This window comes from Corylus avellana, chromosome 2, assembly GCF_965113065.1.
Source record: "Corylus avellana chromosome 2, dhCorAvel1.hap1.2, whole genome shotgun sequence".
Taxonomy (NCBI): Eukaryota; Viridiplantae; Streptophyta; class Magnoliopsida; order Fagales; family Betulaceae; genus Corylus; species Corylus avellana.
In genome coordinates this window covers 38,826,621-38,848,151 of record NC_142491.1, presented here as the reverse complement: position 1 = coordinate 38,848,151, position 21,531 = coordinate 38,826,621, and the positions used below count along the sequence as shown (strand labels likewise).

At 37.3% G+C, this 21,531-nt stretch overlaps 3 protein-coding genes across 3 annotated transcripts; all 3 read left to right on the top strand.

Annotated features, from left to right (window-relative positions):
- The first annotated feature begins 2,117 nt into the window (after positions 1–2,117).
- On the top strand, positions 2,118–4,419 carry LOC132178462 (sugar transport protein 13-like). Its single transcript, XM_059590922.2, has 5 exons — positions 2,118–2,253; positions 2,352–2,674; positions 2,759–2,883; positions 3,098–3,389; positions 3,754–4,419. The coding sequence occupies exons 1-5, from the start codon at positions 2,118–2,120 to the stop codon at positions 4,417–4,419; spliced, it is 1,542 nt and encodes a 513-aa protein (XP_059446905.2).
- A 3,985-nt stretch (positions 4,420–8,404) lies between these two features.
- Positions 8,405–12,786, top strand: LOC132187619 (sugar transport protein 13). The gene is made up of 4 exons (XM_059601992.2): positions 8,405–8,630; positions 9,400–9,722; positions 10,585–10,709; positions 11,609–12,786. Exons 1-4 carry the CDS (start codon positions 8,495–8,497, stop codon positions 12,636–12,638), a joined length of 1,614 nt encoding a protein of 537 aa, XP_059457975.2. The 5' UTR covers positions 8,405–8,494; the 3' UTR covers positions 12,639–12,786.
- Positions 12,787–13,154: 368 nt separating this feature from the next.
- On the top strand, positions 13,155–19,894 carry LOC132167517 (sugar transport protein 13). The gene is made up of 4 exons (XM_059578518.2): positions 13,155–13,330; positions 15,497–15,819; positions 17,706–17,830; positions 18,709–19,894. The coding sequence occupies exons 1-4, from the start codon at positions 13,186–13,188 to the stop codon at positions 19,739–19,741; spliced, it is 1,626 nt and encodes a 541-aa protein (XP_059434501.2). The 5' UTR covers positions 13,155–13,185; the 3' UTR covers positions 19,742–19,894.
- The last annotated feature ends 1,637 nt before the right edge of the window (positions 19,895–21,531 follow it).

Genomic DNA, 21,531 nt, shown 5'->3' with positions numbered 1-21,531 from the left:
AACCAAAAAACAGTTTTCAAATTAGCTATGTTTGGCAAAGGAAAGCCCCGCACGGTAGCTGGAATGGTACTGTTCCAGCTACAGTGCGGGGCTGACATTTGGCCAGTTTTTTTATTTTTTTTTATTTTTTAAGCAAAATATTTAAAAAAAAAAAAAAAAAAAAAACAAAGGGGAAAGATGGGGTGGTTCCAGCCACCCCTTGGCCAAAATGGGGTGGCCGGACCACCCCATTGTTGGCCAAGGGGGTGGCTGGAGCCACCCCTTGGCCAATCTGGGGGTGGTCGGACCACCCCATTGTTGGCCAAGGGGGTGGCTGGAGCCACCCCTTGGCCCAAAAAAAAAAAAAAAAAAAAAGATCGGTGCATTTGGGGGTGGCCGGACCACCCCCAAGGGGCTGGGGGTGGTTTCGGCCACCCTATACGGCCGGTATGGGGTGGCCGAAACCACCCCCAGCCCCTTGGGGGTGGTCCGGCCACCCCCAAATGCACCGATCCTTTTTTTTTTTTTTTTTTTGGGCCAAGGGGGTGGCCGGACCACCCCCTTGGCCACGGGGGTGGTTCGACCACCCCTAGATCGGCCAGGGGGTGGCTCCAGCCACCCCCTTGGCCAAAAATGGGGTGGTCCGGCCACCCCATTTTGGCCAAGGGGTGGCTGGAACCACCCCATCTTTTCCCTCTGTTTTCTTTTTTTTTTTTTTTTTTTTTTTTTAATTTTTTAATTTTTTGCTTAAAATATATATATATATATGAAAAAGCTGGCCAAATGTCAGCCCCGCACTGTAGCTGGAACAGTGCCGTTCCAACTACAGTGCGGGGCTTTCCTTTGCCAAACATAGCTATTAAACCCAAGTCGCCCACCCAATATAGGATATGGGGCAAAATGGATAGAGAAAAAAAAATTAAGAACCCTGTAGAATGAACATACAGAACACACACAACATACATGGTTCCTTTTCTTCTTTTGTCTCCTTTTCTACCCATGGACCATTACAACTGTTTTTCTGTCTTGAAAATTTTCATGGTTTCTTTGTGATGAAATGTAATATGATAGTTTTCAGGGAGTTACTCTAAATAAGTAAAAAAAGAGCTCCTTGCAAAATGGGCAGTTTTTAAGAGAGCATGCAATTTTGATTTTTGAGAGTATACCCAAAAGATTAAAGAATCCAAATTATGCCCAAACCTATGGGGTGATGATGTGTAGTGATTTCTTTAACTCAAAAACAATACTGTGCAGATGCCTAAAACAGACAATATTATACCACTTCAAGCGGACGGTTACACTCCTTCTCTATATGGGTATCTTAATTATTGCATAAACTCTTTTCATTAAAAATAATGTCAGGTTAAGGATTTCTCAAGTTAATACCTGCTGTACAAAAAATCAATTGTATTTTCCACCCCAAAACCTCTCAATTTTACACCATTAAATATATTCGGGTTATTTTTAGGACAGTTTCCATTTAGAATTGCTAGTGATGTATATATATTTCCGTTTGTTAACGTTTTTCTAGAAGCCGTTTTTTTGTTTGAATCTTTTTTCTCTTACGTAAGGAGTAAGGTAAAAGTGAAATTTGTTTGGATTGTTAAAAAAAGAAAAAGAAAAAGAAAACCATAGAATGAGTGGATTAAATCCCAAAAGACACCTGTTACTGTCTCAGTACCCCCAATATTGTAGGAGTCTGATAACGTTGTACGGGCAGATCAAGACCTAAAAGTAGGATCATGTCAATGTCCTGTTTGTCTAAAAGCCAATGAAAAAAAACCAAACATCGTTAATTATTACCACTTTGGAAATATCCTGGATTTGGAGCCCACGTACGACATCATCCATGCATCCATTCCGAAATTCACGCTCTCCCCTCTATTTTTCTCTCTTTTCCGGCCGTCTCTCTCATGCCTGCCGCTTTCTACTTCCATTAACAGTACTTAACCCTCTTAATTTGCCCCATATAATTAAACCCCTAGACGAGCAAAATTAACGAAGTTAAAGCTTCTTCGTCGACTAGCTAGCTACCCTTCTGCCGGCCACCGTGATCTATCTCCTTCCGTGTAACACTCAAAGAGAGTAGTAGTACATCTTTGTGTGTTAGTTTACGTTTGATTAATTTGTTGTTAATAATGCCGGCGGGAGGGTTTACGGTGGCGCCGGTGGCTGGTGATGGGGCGGAGGCCAAGCTTACTCCCACTGTTATCATTTCGTGCATAATGGCCGCCACCGGTGGCCTTATGTTCGGTTATGATGTGGGTATTTCAGGTAATTAATGCATATTAAGAAATTAAAACAATTTAAATGATTAATATTTTTTTGATATCCTAATCTATATATATATATATTTTGACCGTTGTATGCAGGGGGGGTTACATCAATGCCGTCTTTTCTGAAAGAATTCTTCCCTGTCGTGTACAACAGGACACAGGAACCAGGACTCAACAGCAACTACTGCAAGTACGATAACCAAGGCCTGCAGTTGTTCACGTCGTCGCTGTACCTCGCCGCTTTAACGGCGACTCTTTTTGCGTCCATCACTACCAGAAAGCTAGGCCGAAAACTAACGATGTTGATCGCTGGTGTTTTCTTCATAATTGGAACTATCCTCAATGCAGCAGCCCAAGGCCTGAGCATGCTCATTGCTGGCAGGCTATTACTTGGATGTGGTGTTGGTTTCGCCAATCAGGTGCCTTTTCTTTTACCAATAATAATAATAATAATAATAACCATTCGCATTGAAATCTCATATATATGATCGACTGTGTAACAGGCTGTGCCAGTCTTCCTGTCGGAGATTGCACCCGCGAGAATTCGAGGAGCTCTTAACATATTGTTCCAGCTCAATGTCACCATTGGCATTCTTTTTGCAAGCCTCATCAATTATGGCACCGCCAAGTAACTCCCACGCATTCTTTTAGTATCAAATTTTTCAATTCTATTTAGCTATTTTACAGTATCCTAATTCTTTAACATCTAATTAAATTAATGATCAAATCTCTTTTAGAGATGTACGTCTAGTACTTAATTGGAGGGGTAACATATTGTCATATTTTGTTGCACTTGTTTGGGATTCACTAATCAAGTTTTTGTGCAATTAATTAAAAAACAGGATCAAAGGGGGATGGGGCTGGAGGCTATCGTTGGGTTTGGCAGGCATTCCAGCACTTCTCCTTACCTTTGGGGCCCTCTTAGTGTCTGAGACTCCTAACAGCTTGATTGAGCGTGGACACCTAGAAAAAGGAAAAGCTGTGCTTAAGAAGATCCGGGGCGTCGAAAATGTTGAACCAGAGTTTTCGGAGCTCGTTGAAGCAAGCCGCGTGGCCAAAGAAGTAAAGCACCCCTTCAGAAATATCATGATGAGGCACAATCGCCCTCAACTCGTCATAGCAATATTCATGCAGGTCATCAGCGTTTTGCATGCCCACAATGTGTTTGACAAAATTTAACTGAATTTTTCTGATAGAAATCGCCTACAATGTCTTTTAAATTTGAGATTTTTAAATTCATAAATCTCAACTATTCATCTCATTTAATCGTTTAAAATAAGCTATATTACAAAATTTAATGAGAAAGTTACCCTCATCCTTCTCATTAAATGAGGAAGTTACCTTCATCCATTTCATTAAATTCTGTAATTCCTAGCTTATTTCAGACGTTCAGATGAAATGGATGGTTGGAATTTATGAATTTGACAATCTCAATCCGAATCCTTCTTCATTTTTTTTAATATGTTCTTTAATTTCTTTGCATACATGTTTGATACAGATCTTCCAACAATTCACTGGCATCAATGCAATCATGTTTTACGCTCCTGTTCTGTTCAACACCTTGGGATTTGGGAGCGACGCTTCGCTTTACTCAGCCGTTATAACCGGAGCAGTCAATGTCCTCTCCACCGTTGTATCCATCTACTCCGTCGACAAAATCGGTCGGCGCATGCTGTTGCTAGAAGCCGGCGTCCAGATGTTCCTGTCTCAGACGTTCATCGGCGTGGTTCTAGGACTTACGGTTCAAGATCACTCCGACAACCTCACAAGAGGGTATGCAGTCCTCGTTGTTGTTCTTGTCTGCATGTTCGTGTCTTCCTTTGCATGGTCTTGGGGGCCTCTCGGGTGGCTGATCCCCAGCGAGACATTCCCTCTGGAGACACGTTCGGCTGGGCAGAGTATTACTGTCTGTGTCAACATGCTCTTCACATTCGTCATAGCGCAGTCTTTCCTCTCCATGCTCTGCCATTTCAAGTTCGGCATCTTCTTGTTCTTCTCCTCTTGGGTGCTTGTCATGTCGGTGTTCGTCACGTTTCTGCTTCCGGAGACCAAGAATGTCCCCATTGAAGAGATGACAGAGAGAGTGTGGAAGCAGCATTGGTTCTGGAAGAGATTCATGGATAACTCTGGGGAGAAAAATGGCGCGTCAAACTTGAAAATCTGACAACAGGGGAGCTCCAGGGGATCACTTGATCATCACCTAATTAATATTATGGTTAATTATCTCTCAAAATATTACATTATAACAATTATGATAAACCTTCTTTCTACTAAAGGATGTCCGCAATTTTCGTTTGTTTGTAGATTTACGTGGAAATCATTTAATAATTTTTGGAAAAACAATTAGTTTACTTAGGTATATATATATATAGGTAAAACCCTTTAAACAATTTCCCCTTGGGGAGATAAAAGATTATAGGAAAATGTAATAAATTGAAATAAAAAAGGAAGTGGATCTAGCATGCAATTTCCCTTGAGAGTGTATTTGGTAATAATATCATTTTTTGACCCCTTAATTGTATCACTTTTTGTTTCTAGAAGATCATGATCTTGATTGAACATATTGCGGCCATTAGTGGTACTGCCAATCACTTTTCCTTTTTCGTTTAATTCATAATTAATACTTTTACATATTATTACTGGTACGGATAAGAATAAGCACCATATGATGTAGTAACGCTTTAGAGGCTGCTATAAGGTCAATGTAATATATGATTATAATCATATACGCACATTATCTTTTGTGCGCCGCAAAAAGAAGATGCATGACTAGCTTTGCTTTAATTTGGCCGGGGTTGTTGGCCGGCAGAATTTGCTTTTCCTAATGGTAATCTAGGAATAATTAGTTGGTTTATTTGAATGCAATTGTAAAATGTTTTGATAGGGTCACCTACTCGGGCAAGGAAATGAGGTGTGAAGGCATGTATTTAGGTCAATTAAAGGAGATCTTCAAGTACTGGTAGGGATCCCTATCTGCCAACAGATAACAAAATTAATGCATGTAAATATATTTAAATGAAATTATGATCAGTAATAAATTAATTAAGGCATAATTAAAGGCATGGCATACCCATAGGTGCAATAATTTCTCAACTTGTTAGGGTCCTTGATTTGTTTATTCTGTAGGAATCTTGTAGAAAGACACAAAATTTTCACAAGATTTTTGTATTTTATATTAAGTTAATATATATATATATATATACTTTCTTCCTTTAATTAATTTTAAACCATCATCGATCGAGACCCGACCCATGCATTCCGGAATTCGTAAGTTTACTATTACACTATTACACCCGTTACTCAAAAAAAATATCTGAAATTGGGGTGGCGGCCGCCTAGGGTGGTTCCGTCACATCGTGCATGTGCATGAAATTCAACAAGTCTCCTTTAACTCCGTGTTCTCGTGAACCCAGAAGGCTCTGTATTCTATAGTCTTATCCGAAAAACAACAAAACTCAAAAGACGGTCAATTTTGGTGCCTCCAAAGTCTAAATTAACACATCAAAGCCCTACGTACATATACTTGGCGTCTCTCTTTCTCTGTGTCTGTACAGTGTACACGTGTGTCTGTGGGTGGGAGTGAATACGTGCTGTAATTTTCCGACGAAGAAAGATAATTTCAGTCAAAGGAAAAAATTGGCTGTTCATGTGGTGGTCAAATAAAATATGTAGAGTAAAAGGTTGGAACTTTCCGGCTAGTTGAAATTGCCGCGATTGTTGTAAAATTGAAGTTGTCCTTTCTCTTAATTAATTACGTACCTTGTTTTCTTTGTTTTGTTTGTTTTTGAATTTGTTAATTAGTCAATGTATTGAAACGCTAAGTTGGATGACACTCGTGACAATGATGTGATAAGGAAAAAATCATGAGGTGGAAGACATCCAAGATACGGAACACTAAGCGTGCGGGATTGCGGTTTCACAAGAATAATTTACGTTTTTTAAAAAATATCTCAAAACGTAAGGCAAAAATCTGCAATTTCAATAATCAAGCTAAGGGGTGCTTATTTGAAAAAAAAATGTGAATTTGAACCAAAATCATGAATTCACATAATAAATATTTAATAAAAAAGTATTTTTTAACATATTTTACTAAACGCTTTTACGATTTTAAAAAGTAGCAATTTCCAAAATGCTATTTTTAAAATTGTACTTATTGAAACCGCAATTTCAAACGGACCCTTAAAAAATATAGGAAAATTCAAGATCGTATAATAAAAATAAAATAAAAATAATTCTAAGAAATCAGTCAAGTGAATTGTAAAAGGAATTAATGTCTTAATTAATTACTATTATGAAGAAATCAAGGTTTTTGTTTGAATATTGTATCATCATTTAAATTACCTAATTATTCCGATCTTTAATTTATGATTTTTTTTTTCCTATCGTGTTCACTTGGTTGATTTTATTCAAGCAAATTATGAATGAAATTCAGCTAAAACAATGATAGTGCATATAGAAAATCGCTAGTTTTTTCAAACTGTGCATTTTGCGACCATTGAACCAAACACGAACCCTAAATCATTTCCATCAAAGAAAAAGTAAGAGCACCTTTGTAATATATTTAATTATATATACAGGCCAGGTGTTGAAATTTGGGTGGGATATGATCATCAATTATACCCAGCTCAACTTATTACAATAAGTGCATTATTAGGAGTCGTCCTTTTGATAATGGATATCAATTAAACGTGTTATGTCTGGAATTTTGGTGGAGCACTAGTCCTGATTCTTTCAATTCAATCAGAATTTGGTTGGGTTTGAACCATGTAACTTTTTTGGATCCTCAGTCAGGTACATTTAACATTAATATGGTGGGAAATTTGGAAACAATAATTGCAAAACTATGCCTGAAAAAAAAAAAAAAAGGTAGGGTGTACCATTCTTTGATGCTAGTGGTGGTTAACTTTAGCAGGAAGTATGAATTAAGTAATTGGATAGATATCATGAGACCTAATTAAAAGTCGCAGCAGCTGGTTGGACGGACCAGCAATAATACATTACGATTCTGTCGGTGTGCTAACGTGAGCTTGTACTTCACTACATGACCTAATAATCTCATTTTTATTGCGTAATTAATTAAGGTGCGCTGTAACAATGAGGACGTGGACGCACGATTTGAAGTTCTTGCTTAATTTTCGTTGTGTCTATTCTCATATAATTATTTCTTTTTCCTCACCCTCAAATTCCTTCTTTGGAAGTACATCCATGATCCATCCAATTAATTTATTATGGTATTATTACCCAAAAATAATGGTTGCCAACTTCACATTATATTTTAGAAGGGTGATATCCATATATTAATTAATACAAATTAGGGAAACATTGCTCCATTGGTCGGTTGATAATATGTTTGACTTTTTATCAATTTATTTCTTAAGATTAGAATTGTTATCAAATAGATCATTTCAATTACAATTCTGTCATTTTTTGATTAAGTATAACGTGACAACATATACTGTTAAAAACTTAATAAAAGATAGATGAAATGATCTATTTGATAACGAGCTTAGAACTTTTAAGCTTAAAAGCCAACAACCACTAGAGCATTTCTTCCTCCTTACAAATTAAGCAAGTAAAAGACTTTCAAGGAGAGTAGCTATTGTACACGTCATATGGAAGTCACCCTGCTTCAATTTGATTATTACCCCTAAAAAGCCTTTAATACGAGAAATAAAGTAGATCGATCGTACGTACAGGATCTGATCATACGTACACATTACACATGGATCATAAATATATGAAGCGATAATATTTGTTATGTCGATCGATAAGATACCATGCTCTTCACCTGGATTTATCCAAACCATTTTGCTTTAGTTTTCGCCGGAGACTTTTCGCTTTCCCATTTTTTTTTCTCATTGTCCTCATTTTTTCCGTGCTTTTCTATTACAGCCACCCGCAGACCAACTTATCCAAATCGATAAAAGGAAAAAACTTCTTAAAACTAAAGTTAGAGCCTTTGACTAGCTAGCTTGGCAGCCGACAATGAAGAACACGGTCCATCTAAATAGCCACGTGGAAAGATCCTGGCGGTGGTGCCCACTAACATGAAACATCATCCAATTCGTACCTCCTGCTCTCCCACTTGTATGTGAACTCTTAAGAACCTCCATTGCCTATATAAACAAGTCCCCCCTCCCTCGTTAGCACATATCATCCAAACTCCCTTCTTCTTCTTCTTTATCTTCTCGAGACTTTTGATAAGAGATACATATCAGAGAGCTTTTGATATAACAATCATGACGGCCGGTGGGTTCTCCGGTCCTCCTGGAGGAGGCACTGAATTCGAGGCCAAGATCACGCCAATCGTCATAATTTCGTGCATTATGGCCGCCACAGGAGGCCTCATGTTCGGTTACGATGTCGGTGTTTCAGGTACGTAGATCTTCACCTCTCTCTTTCTTTGTCTTTCTCACAACACCCATATATATGATATTAGATCTTGGTCTTAGAGATTTAAGGTTATAGAAATTTCGCTCCCCTTTTTGTGGGAACATGTCAAAAAAAAAAAAAAAAAAAAAAGGTCGGTGAGCGTCTCCAAAAGGCAAGAAAATATTAACTAAAAATAATAGAATGGAAAACTTTTGTTAAAACGGTTAAAAATTTCAGGGTTGAATCTGTAAAATACAGAGAAAGATGAAGTGGAAAAGCAGCTTCCCTCCCGCCAAAGTGGGAGTGGAAAGGCAAAGGACAAGATTTACCCTTTTTCGGTGACATATAATTGTTTTTCTTATTGTTCGTAATATAAATATTTGCTTTACAATAAATTCACAAACTTACCTAATTATCGAAATTGATAAAAGAAAAAAAAAAATTTATTAGAATTAAATTTACAGCCTGCCTTGAAAAAGGGATAACGCCGGTTGCAACACCCTCTCTATATATATTGTTCTAAAAGGGAAAGATTTGCGCTTGGTTTTTCACTTTCCAATTTTCATTAAGTAGAGAAGGGTACTTTAGGGACTTTTGCTTAGACTGCCATCATCTGGCCCGTTCACCGTATTGTTTTGGCCTTTTCAAGTACAGCACGATGACCAATAGATTCAATTAGTACTGAAATTACCTTTATACCCATGCCACTTTGCATTATTACGATCCTTCCTTAATGGCCCACTAATTTTTGGTGAATTTTAATTTGATGCAGGTGGTGTTACATCCATGCCCTCCTTCTTGAATAAATTTTTCCCGGCTGTTTACCTGAAGACGCAGGATAAAAATCTGAACAGCAATTACTGCAAATACGATAATCAAGGTCTTCAGCTGTTCACATCATCGCTGTACCTCGCCGGTTTAATCGCAACATTCTTCGCGTCCTACACGACCAGAATGTTTGGCCGGAGGCCAACCATGTTGATCGCCGGAATTTTCTTCATATGCGGCACCATCCTTAATGCTGCGGCGCAAGACCTTGCCATGCTCATTATTGGAAGGATCTTGCTCGGATGTGGTGTTGGTTTCGCTAATCAGGTTCGTTAATTAATTCCTTTAATGGCTTTTAAATTAGCGTTACATGCATAATCATTTTTTTTTTTTTTGTCATTAATATTTTAATAATGTTTTAGTTTGCGTATGATGATAACTTCATGATGATTATAATATCATGTGGGTGGGTGAGACAGTTTGCTAGAGCTATGAGTCAAATATATGGGGTCGTTATTTAATTCTCTCATGTGGATCATTTTCTTCCATGAAAAAGAAATAACAGTAAGGAAAAACCACAAGTATTTCCAACCCTTTTTTTCTTTATATATATTCTTTACCTACGTACATGTGATATAAACCTATTGATCCTTGGTATCTATTTCTAGCTTAGCATCATTGATAAAGAAATTTCTTGGAGTCATCGAGAGAAAGTCGACTAATAAACCAATTTTCTTTTGAAAAAGCCATTGGTTCTTTGTGGAATAACGTGATGTTTTGGATCCCCTTTTTTTCTTCCCAACTTTCCTGTCTTTGCATGTGTGGCGTGCATTTTTGAATACTTTATCTTATCTTTTTGTAATTACTTTGACCTTAATTCCAAAATTTCAACCACACATGTATGGGGGAGGTTGTAGCTGGTCTATGTAGATGCCTGCCCCACCTACATACATCTACATGTGATCGATCCCAAGTTGATCCTGCGGGGGGACATACGACTTGTAGTTGTGCGACACCATATTTACAATTTTTTTTTTTTTAAAAAAAAAAAAATCGTAAGATTCGAATTAAATTAATCAACGTGCAATCCACATGAAAATAGTTGTTTTTTGTTTTGCAATTTATGTGACAATTATGAAGTGTAAACTATTTGAGTTGTTAAACTAAGAATTTCAATGTATGACGACAGGCCGTGCCGGTGTTCCTTTCGGAGATTGCACCCACAAGGATACGTGGCGGTTTGAACATACTCTTTCAACTTAACGTCACCATTGGCATTCTCTTGGCCAACCTCATAAATTACGGTACCAATAAGTAAGTATACGATTCCCTGACGTAAAATAGCGACTGTGTTATATATAAAATTGTTGCTGTACACGTGTTCCGTAGATATTCACTTGGTAGTCCTCAGTATTAATTAAAAAAAAAAAAGAAAAAAAAAAAAAAGACAACGAATCTGTTCGTATGTTGAAGGTTATTTTGACTTGTCTTCTTGGGTCTCCTCGCCAAAAGGATTCCTTCATCACCATCGATGTTGACTATTCACCTGCAAATTGCATTAATACCTCGTTGTTAATAAATAAATGGGTCGCCCACTTGCTACTAGACATTTGTTTGTTTTGAGCCCGGATATTCGGGCAGAGCCCAACTAGAACATGACTATCTTACCACTTATGATTGGTCAATTAATTAGCTAGCATATCTAGTCCAATTAATTAAGATTGTCCTAATTATCTGTTCAAATTATTACAAATTTAGAGAGACAATAAGTGATCAATGGATATAAATTTTTTTCAACTTAGTCTTGTCATCTCTTATATATATATATATATATTTAAATATTCTTAACTGTTATTATCATTCTATTAACATAAGAATCTAGACATTATTTTTTTAGAAACCCAACCATGTTAAATGACATTGAAAAAAATTTCTTCCAAAACCCACTTACTTCTTTTAAAATTTATTTGGGTAAGTCAGTTTTTATATTACTTGCCATAATTACTAATAATTTGAACAAATAATTACTGTCAATCCTTACTTGTCTGAGCACCAAATCAAATGATAATAGAAGAGACGAACTTAAAAAAAAAAAAAAAAAAGGGGAACCCTAATGGTTATTTAGCTTTGATTGGCTGTTGATATAGAAGCCTAGTTGGAGGGAATAATAAATAGTCATTTTATTGATAATATGTATTGGCATGAAATTGCAGAATCAAAGGGGGATGGGGCTGGAGGCTGTCGTTGGGTTTAGCCGGCGTTCCCGCAGGTCTCCTAACCTTGGGGGCTCTCCTAGTGGTGGAAACTCCCAACAGTCTGATAGAGCGCGGTCTCTTGGAACAGGGAAAATCTGTGCTTAGAAAGATCCGGGGAACCGACAACATTGAACCTGAGTTCTTGGAGCTTGTCGAGGCTAGTCGTGTCGCTAAAGAAGTGAAGCACCCCTTCAGGAATCTCCTCAAGCGCAGGAATCGCCCCCAGCTGATCATCGCAGTATGCTTCCAGATCTTCCAGCAATTCACCGGCATCAACGCAATCATGTTTTACGCTCCTGTTCTGTTCAACACCTTGGGATTTGGGAACGACGCTTCCCTTTACTCCGCCGTTATAACCGGAGCCGTTAACGCCCTCTCCACCGTCGTGTCCATCTACTCCGTGGACAAAGTGGGCCGTCGCATTCTGTTGTTGGAAGCCGGCGTCCAGATGTTCCTTTCTCAAGTGGCGATAGCAATCATCCTAGGAATTAAGTTGAAAGACCACACGGAAAATCTTGAGAAGAGTTTCGGAATCCTCGTAGTTGTCTTGGTGTGCACGTATGTGGCGTCCTTTGCTTGGTCTTGGGGGCCTCTTGGGTGGCTGATCCCCAGCGAGACATTCCCGCTGGAGACTCGGTCGGCGGGGCAGAGTGTGACGGTGTGTATCAACTTGCTTTTCACTTTTATTATAGCGCAGTCCTTCCTCTCAATGCTTTGCCATTTCAAGTATGGAATCTTTCTCTTCTTCTCCGGCTGGGTTGTCATCATGTCGATCTTCGTGCTGTTTCTGCTGCCGGAGACCAAGGGCATCCCCATTGAAGAGATGACACAGAGAGTGTGGAAGCAGCACTGGTTGTGGAAGAGATTTATGGATTATGACCACGAAGACGGCGGAGCTCATGTTTTCAATGGCACTGAAAAGGAAAACGGGCATAGTAATGGGAAAAAGGGGCATAGTAATGGATTTGATCCTTCTTCTCAACTGTAAACTCGAGAAAATTGTTCAACCAACTTGATATACTAGAACAGAGACACTGGGCATTAGATATAAGGTAGATAAATGTAATATTGCAGTGTCGGGGTTTACTACTTTTTATTTTTATAAGTATAATTATAATTATTTTTGTGTGCATTAATGAGCTGGCCGTGGTTTGACATGCTTTATGAGAGTATTCCTAGCTTCCCTCATCATGTATAGTTGGATCAGCATCCGAATTTTTAAGAATTTTAGGGAATTGCAATTCCAATCATCCAGGTCGTTATTTCTAAATGAACGGTTTAGATTAAATCACGTCAACGAAAATAATAACAAACAACAACAAAAAAATTAACAGTCCATCTAAATAGCCACGTGGAAAGATCCTGGCGGTGGTGCCCACTAACATGAAACATCACCCAATTCGTACGTCCTGCCCTCCCACTTGTATGTAACTCTTGAGACCTCCATTGTCTATATAAACAAGGCCCCCTCCCTCGTTAGCACATATCATCCAAACTCCCTTCTTCTACTTCTTTATCTTCTCGAGACTTTTGATATGACAATCATGCCGGCCGGTGGGTTCTCCGGTCCTCCTGGAGGAGGCACTGAATTCGAGGCCAAGATCACGCCAATCGTCATAATTTCGTGCATTATGGCCGCCTCAGGAGGCCTCATGTTCGGTTACGATATCGGTGTTTCAGGTACGTAGATCTTCACCTCTCTCTTTCTTTGTCTTTCTCACGACACCCATATATATGATATTAGATCTTGGTCTCAGAGATTTAAGGTTATAGAAATCTCACTCCACCTCTCGTGGGGACATGTCAAAAAACCGAAAAAAAAAATTATAGAACTTGGTTTGGTGAGCGTCTCCAAAAGGCAAGAAAATATTAACTAAAAATAATAAAAAGGAAAACTTTTTGTTAAAACGGTTAAAAATTTCAGGGTTGAATCTGTAAAATATAGAGAAAGATAAAGTGGAAAAGTAGCTTCCCTCCCGCCAAAGTGGGAGTGGAAAGGCAAATGACAAGATTTACCCTTTTACGGTGACATATAATTGTTTTTCTTATTGTTCCTAATTAGGGTGAGCATATTAATCGGTTACCGATTACCGACCGATTATCAAATTTAACCAAACCGATAGTTATCAGTCGGTAATCGAATAAAAATTTTATACCGATAAGCTTATCAGTCGGTAATTTAATAATTTTTTATCGAAAAACCGATATGACCGATATGACAAATAAGTTTTTTAATTTTTAATTTTTTATAATTTAATATTTATTTTTATAAAAATAAATAAAACTTCAATAAGTTATTTTAGCCAAAAATATACTCCAAAATAACTAATTTTTAATAAGCTATTTTAGGCTTTAGCCTAACAAAACGTATTTGGGTCTCCAAAACAATTAATTTTTTGTCCAATTAACAACCAGTTAAAAGCCCAATAAAAAGCCCACAAAAGCCTAAACCGATTTAACCGACCGGTTAACCGATTACCGATATGACCGATAATTTTCGGTTAACATTTCTTATTGGTCGGTAATCGGTTAGGATTTGGTTAACCGATAGCTTATCGGTTAACCGACCGATAAGGCCATTAACCGGACCAGTATGACCGATACCAGCCCTATTCGTAATATAAATATTTGCTTTACATTAATAAATTCACAAACTTACCTAATTATCGAAATTGATAAAAGAAAAAAATTATTAGAATTAAATTTACAGCCTGCCTTGAAGAAGGGATAATGCCGGTTGCAACACCCTCTCTCTATATATATTATATTGTTCTAAGAGCATTTTCAATGAAAGAGGCAAATGTTACTTTTATCTAAAATAATTCTTCAAATGTTTAAAAAATCCCCTACATTAGATTAGCCAAAAAAATATATATATATATAAAATAGATATTTGATTGGAAAAGCTAAAAGAAAGCTAAATATAGCAGCACTTTTCAAGGGAGCTATTTTATTTTTCATTGTTTCTCTTACCTGTTTTCTTTTTTTCTCAGATTTTTTCCTACTTTTTCTTTGTATGTTCTCTTTTTTCCCAAATTTTTTTTCTATTTTTCCTCTAATATGTTCTCTTTGTCCCAAAACTTTTCTTAATTTTAATAATATTTTAATAGAATAGATAGAAATATAGTTAATCAGACGTAGAAACATTTAAAAATGGTTTAGCTAAACTAGATAAAAGTGAATTTTGAGGAGCCATTTTACATAAAAATATAACTCCTCCATTGAGAATGCTCTAAAAGGACAAGATTTGCGCTTGATTTTTCACTTTCCAATTTTCATCAAGTAGAGAAGGGTACTTTAGGGACTTTGCTTAGACTGCCATCATCTAGCCCACGTGGGTTTGTTTGGCAAACCCCAGCACACACCCCACGACCCAGGGCACTACACACCCCAAGACCCAGGGCACTGTTCTTTGTTTGACTATCATGCTGTTGCCTACATGTAGCCACTTGCGTGTGGGAGAACCCAATTGTCTTAAAAGACAAAAATGCCTATATAGCACAATAGAAAACAAATGAACTAAAGGGTGTTTTGAAGGGACAAAATAGGCTTTGTTTACAATGATAAGGGGTAAAATAGGAAATGTTGGTAATAAACCCAGTCACGGTCAGCGTGCAGCAGTCTTTTCTTCAGACTGTCTTCGGCTCAATCACTTAAAGCGCTACAGTACCGTGGAAGGTGAACAGTGCAAAGGAGTTTGCCAAACACCTCTCGTTGCAACCGAATCTTCACCGTGTACCTAATTTTCAATTATTACAAAATTACCTTTATACCCATGCCACCTTACATTATTACGATCCTTCCTTAATGGCCCACTAATTTTTGGTGAATTTTAATTTGATGCAGGTGGTGTTACATCCATGCCCTCCTTCTTGAATAAATTTTTCCCGGCTGTTTACCTGAAGACGCAGGATAAAAATCTGAACAGCAATTACTGCAAATTCGATAATCAAGGTCTTCAGTTGTTCACATCATCGCTGTACCTCGCCGGTTTAATCGCAACATTCTTCGCGTCCTACACGACCAGAAAGCTTGGCCGGAGACAAACCATGTTGATTGCCGGAATTTTCTTCATATGCGGCACCATCCTTAATGCTGCGGCGCAAGACCTTGCCATGCTCATTATTGGAAGGATCTTGCTCGGATGTGGTGTTGGTTTCGCTAATCAGGTTCGTTAATTAATTTCTTTTATGGCTTTTAAATTAACGTTACATGCATAATCTTTTTCTTTTTTTTTTTTTCTTTTTTTATCATTAATATTTTACTAATGTTTTAGTTTTCGTATGATTATAACTTCATGATGATTATAATATCATTTGGGCGAGACAGTTTGCTAGAGCTATGAGTCAAATATATGGGGTCGTTATTTAATTCTCTCATGTGGATCATTTTCTTCCATGAAAAGGAAATTACAATAAGGAAAAACCACAAGTATTTCCAAGACCTATTGATCCTTGGTATCTATTTCTAGCTTAGCATCATTGATAAAGAAATTTCTTGGAGTCGTCGAGAGAAAGTCGACTAATATCATTTGGGTGAGACAGTTTGCTAGAGCTATGAGTCAAATATATGGGGTCGTTATTTAATTCTCTCATGTGGATCATTTTCTTCCATGAAAAGGAAATTACAATAAGGAAAAACCACAAGTATTTCCAAGACCTATTGATCCTTGGTATCTATTTCTAGCTTAGCATCATTGATAAAGAAATTTCTTGGAGTCGTCGAGAGAAAGTCGACTAATAAACCAATTTTCTTTTGAAAAAGTCATTCGTTCTTTGTGGAATAACGTGATGTTTTGGACCCCCATGTTTTTTCTTCCCAACTTCCCTGCCTTTGCATGTGTGGCGTGCATTTTTGAATACTTTATTTTATCTTTTTGTAATTACTTTGACCTTAATTCCAAAATTTCAACCACACATGTATGGGGGAGGTTGTAGCTGGTCTATGCACCTACATCTACATGTGATCGATCCCAAGTTGATCCGGAGGGGGACATACGACTTGTACTTGTGCGACACCATATTTACAATTAGGGAAAAATATAAAAAAGTCCCCAAAATTACTGGCCGTTTTTGATTTAGCTCCCTAATATTTTAAAAGTGATAAAGTAGCTCCTCAAACTACCAAATTATTGCATTTTGGCGACTCCGTTAGTCAAAATCGTCAGTTTGGACGGAAACTGAAAAACGACGTCGTTTTGTTGGAGGGCTACTTTATCACTTTCTGAATATTATGGGGCTAAAATGAAAACGGCTGATAGTTTGGGGGGCTATTTTATATTTTTCCCAATTTTTTTTTTCATAAAAGGGCATTGTAGTAACTTACCTATAACAAAATGACGTCGTTTTGCAGTTTCAGCCCAAATTGACGGTTTTGACTAACAGAGTGGCCAAAATGCAATAGTTTGGTAGTTTGGGAGGCTACTTTATCACTTTTGGAATATTAAGGGGTTAAATCGAAAACAACTGGTAGTTTATGGGGCTTTTTTATATTTTTCCCTTACAATTAAAAAGAAAATATAAAAAAAGAAGGGTTAAAGGCTCAACTTTTTTGCCCAACTTTGGGCCAACTTTTACCTTATTATTTTTTTTTTACCAAAAAACAAAATAAAAAATGGAAAAAAATATCTGAAGCAACCCTATCTATTTTTTGTCTTTCTTTTATTTCGTATTTTTTTTAAAAAAAATGAAAAACGGTATTTTTCTTCATAATAATGACATTTTTTATTTTTTTAAAAAATGTCATTATTATGAAGAAAAATACCATTTTTCATTTTTTTTTTAAAAAAAATACCAAATAAAAGAAAGGCAAAAAATAGATAGGGTTGCTTCAAACATTTTTTTCATTTTTTATTATTATTTTTTTTTAAAAAAAAAATAAGACAAAAAGTTGGGTCCTATCATCCCTCATATAAAAAAATCATAAGATTCGAATTAAATTAATCAACATGCAATCCACATGAAAATAGTTGTTTTTTGTTTTGCAATTTATGTGACAATTATGAAGTGTAAACTATTTGAGTTGTTGGACTAAGAATTTCAATGTATGACGACAGGCCGTGCCGGTGTTCCTTTCAGAGATTGCACCCACAAGGATACGTGGCGGTTTGAACATACTCTTTCAACTTAACGTCACCATTGGCATTCTCTTGGCCAACCTCATAAATTACGGTACCAATAAGTAAGTATACGATTCCCTGAACGTAAAATAGCGACTGTGTTTTATATATATATATAATTGTTGCCGTACACGTGTTCCGTAGATATTCACTTGGTAGTCCTCAGTATTAATTAAAAAAAAAAAACGCAACGAATCTGTTCGTATGTTGAAGGTTATTTTGACTTGTCATCTTGGGTCTCCTCGCCAAAAGGATTCCTTCATCACCATCGATGTTGACTATTCACCTGCAAATTGCATTAATACCTCGTTGTTAATAAATAAATGGGTCGCCCACTTGCTACTAGACATTTGTATGTTTTGAGCCCGGATATTCGGGCAGAGCCCAGCTAGACCTAGAACATGACTATCTTACCACTTATGATTGGTCAATTAATTAGCTAGCATATCTAGTCCAATTAATTAAGATTGTCCTAATTATCTGTTCAAATTATTACAAATTTAGAGAGACAATAAGTGATCAATGGAATATAATTTTTTTTAACCTAGTCTAATAATTAAGTATCAAGTTTCATGTCTTCAAGAGGTAGTTCAATCGGCTAGAATCACGCCTAATGAAGCGATGGTCACTAGTTCGAATCCCCCTCTCCCTCTTCTGTAGACATGTCAAAAAAAAAAAAAAAAAAAAAAAAAGTATCAAGTTTCATCTCTCTTTTTTTACATTACTTGTCAAAATTACTAATAATTTGAAGAAATAATTGCTGTGAATCTTTACTTGTCTGACACCAAATCAAATGATAATAGAAGAGATGAAAAAAAAAAAGAAAAAAAAAGAACCCTAATGGTTATTTAGCTTTGATTGGCCGTTGATATAGAAGCCTAGTTGGAGGGAATAATAAATAGTCATTTTATTGATAATATGTATTGGCATGAAATTGCAGAATCAAAGGGGGATGGGGCTGGAGGCTGTCGTTGGGTTTAGCCGGCGTTCCCGCAGGTCTCCTAACCTTGGGGGCTCTCCTAGTGGTGGAAACTCCCAACAGTCTGATAGAGCGCGGTCTCTTGGAACAGGGAAAATCTGTGCTTAGAAAGATCCGGGGAACCGACAACATTGAACCTGAGTTCTTCTCGGAGCTTGTCGAGGCTAGTCGTGTCGCTAAAGAAGTGAAGCACCCCTTCAGGAATCTCCTCAAGCGCAGGAATCGCCCCCAGCTGATCATCGCGGTATGCTTCCAGATCTTCCAGCAATTCACCGGCATCAACGCAATCATGTTTTACGCTCCTGTTCTGTTCAACACCTTGGGATTTGGGAACGACGCTTCCCTTTACTCCGCCGTTATAACCGGAGCCGTTAACTCCCTCTCCACCGTCGTGTCCATCTACTCCGTCGACAAAGTGGGCCGTCGCGTTCTCTTGTTGGAAGCGGGCGTCCAGATGTTCCTTTCTCAAGTGGCGATAGCAATCATCCTAGGAATTAAGATGAAAGACCACTCGTACGATCTTGAGAAGGGTTTCGGAATCCTCGTAGTTGTCTTGGTGTGCACGTATGTGGCGTCCTTTGCTTGGTCTTGGGGGCCTCTTGGGTGGCTGATCCCCAGCGAGATATTCCCGCTGGAGACTCGGTCGGCGGGGCAGAGTGTGGCGGTGTGTATCAATTTGCTTTTCACTTTTGTTATAGCGCAGTCCTTCCTCTCAATGCTTTGCCATTTCAAGTATGGAATCCTTCTCTTCTTCTCCGGCTGGGTTGTCATCATGTCAATCTTCGTGCTGTTTCTGCTGCCGGAGACCAAGAACATCCCAATTGAAGAGATGACACAGAGAGTGTGGAAGCAGCACTGGTTGTGGAAGAGATTTATGGATGATGACCACGAAGACGGCGGAGCTCATGTTTTCAATGGCACTGAAAAGGAAAACGGGCATAGTAATGGGAAAAAGGGGCATAGTAATGGATTTGATCCTTCTTCTCAACTGTAAACTCGAGAAAATTGTTCAACCAACTTGATATACTAGAACAGAGACACTGGGCATTAGATATAAGGTAGATAAATATTGTAATATTGCAGTGTCGGGGTTTACTACTTTTTATTTTTATAGGTATAATTATAATTATAATTATTTTTGGGTGCATTAATGAGCTGGCCGTGGTTTGACATGCTTTATGAGAGTATTCCTAGCTTCCCTTATTCTGTATAGTTGGATCGGCATCCGAATTTTTAAGAATTTTAGGGACTTGCAATTCCAATCATCCAGGTCGTTATTTCTAAATGAACGGTTTAGATTAAATCACGTCAACAAAAATAATAATAAATAACAACAAAAAAAATTAACAGGAACATGTGGAAGGCCGGGCCATCAGGCCCATCACTTAAGGTGCTCCGCTACTATACAAATGAATTGAAATGGAGAAGAAAGAATAAAATTATAATTTACCCTTCTTCTCTATTTAAAATGGAAATGATCACAATCACATTCCCACACAATAGAGTGGACGGCACCACCCATGCTATAACAAACCGTACCAATATTGCAATGTAAAAAGAAAGAGATACATAAAAAGAAAAAGTTAGTAGTAAGATGTTATTTTAACTGTGAATTAGCCTCATCTTTTTGCTACTTGGCAGTTTGCTTTTATTGTTTCTGATTTGAGACTTGCGCTCTTTTCCTTTCAAAGCTGGAAAGCTTTGAAAATTTCTACATGTACCAATTATCGTGCCCATGTTTTAGCAAAATGGGCCACTACCCACCTAATGCTTGGTAGCAATCCTATAAGAATGATAATGCTAAAACTTCCACCCCATTTCACTTTTATTCTATTAAGATTACGTGATAGTCATCATTAGTTTCTAGATCTTTTATTTTATTGGGCAGATGTAACAATGTCGATTAATTTTTAGTCCAATCTTTTGTTAAAAAAATAAATTAGAAGACCGAAAGAATTGTTGTAAGAAACTCACAATGAGATGAGAACAGAATAGAATATAATGCAAAATAATAATAAACAAGAGAAAGAGACAAAATATGTAGGGTCTATGACCTATATCCACGTACTAAAACCTTATAATAGGCTAAATCTTGTTTTTATTGAGTAATTTAATAATACACAGGAAGCCTCAATACATACAAGCCAAATGAAGAGGGACTCTCGTACATAAGCAAGATGAGACGAACCTACATATTCTCTGACAATTGTCCCGTCAGTCTAATAAAATTAATGAAGATAAAATAGTGGTGGTGTAGTTTTCAATATCTGTCAAATGAAATTAAAGTGGTAACCAAAGTGATGATGACACTCTAAATTTTCTGTTGAGTACGAATGCGCACCGCACTAGTGCACCATACACCAATATCTCCAACATTCTTTCCTTTCAAGGCCTTCAACCAATGGCCCCCAAAAGTAAAAATTGACGACCCAAGTAAACAGCTAGATTGCGTGAAGGCAACTACCCATGCCATAGTGCGCGCCAATAATGGATGCTGCATTTGTATTAATACCAAATATCATGAATCAATAATTAAATCTTTTCCCCTTTTCGATTTCAATATTTTTGTAGTAATCTACATACCCACAAAAAAAAAAGAGGTTAAAAATGGCGACACTAATTCCTCTACCTTAATTAGGACTTAAGTAATCATCAAACATGGTATCAAAGTAATGAACTTGAATTAATTAGTACTCTATTTTTATAATTTACCTTCTATTTAAGTTAAATATTTGAAGGGTTATGCTTCATTGATTCGGGATAAGTGTTTAAATAAGTGGTAAT

Coding starts and splice junctions, on each gene's coding strand:
- LOC132187619 (XM_059601992.2), top strand. CDS start 8,495: ATGACGGCCGGTGGGTTCTCCGGTCCTCCTGGAGGAGGCACTGAATTC. Junction 8,631..9,399: donor TTACGATGTCGGTGTTTCAG/GTACGTAGATCT, acceptor AATTTGATGCAG/GTGGTGTTACATCCATGCCC. Junction 10,710..11,608: donor ATAAATTACGGTACCAATAA/GTAAGTATACGA, acceptor ATGAAATTGCAG/AATCAAAGGGGGATGGGGCT.
- LOC132167517 (XM_059578518.2), top strand. CDS start 13,186: ATGACAATCATGCCGGCCGGTGGGTTCTCCGGTCCTCCTGGAGGAGGC. Junction 13,331..15,496: donor TTACGATATCGGTGTTTCAG/GTACGTAGATCT, acceptor AATTTGATGCAG/GTGGTGTTACATCCATGCCC. Junction 17,831..18,708: donor ATAAATTACGGTACCAATAA/GTAAGTATACGA, acceptor ATGAAATTGCAG/AATCAAAGGGGGATGGGGCT.
- LOC132178462 (XM_059590922.2), top strand. CDS start 2,118: ATGCCGGCGGGAGGGTTTACGGTGGCGCCGGTGGCTGGTGATGGGGCG. Junction 2,675..2,758: donor GTGTTGGTTTCGCCAATCAG/GTGCCTTTTCTT, acceptor ACTGTGTAACAG/GCTGTGCCAGTCTTCCTGTC. Junction 3,390..3,753: donor TCATAGCAATATTCATGCAG/GTCATCAGCGTT, acceptor TGTTTGATACAG/ATCTTCCAACAATTCACTGG.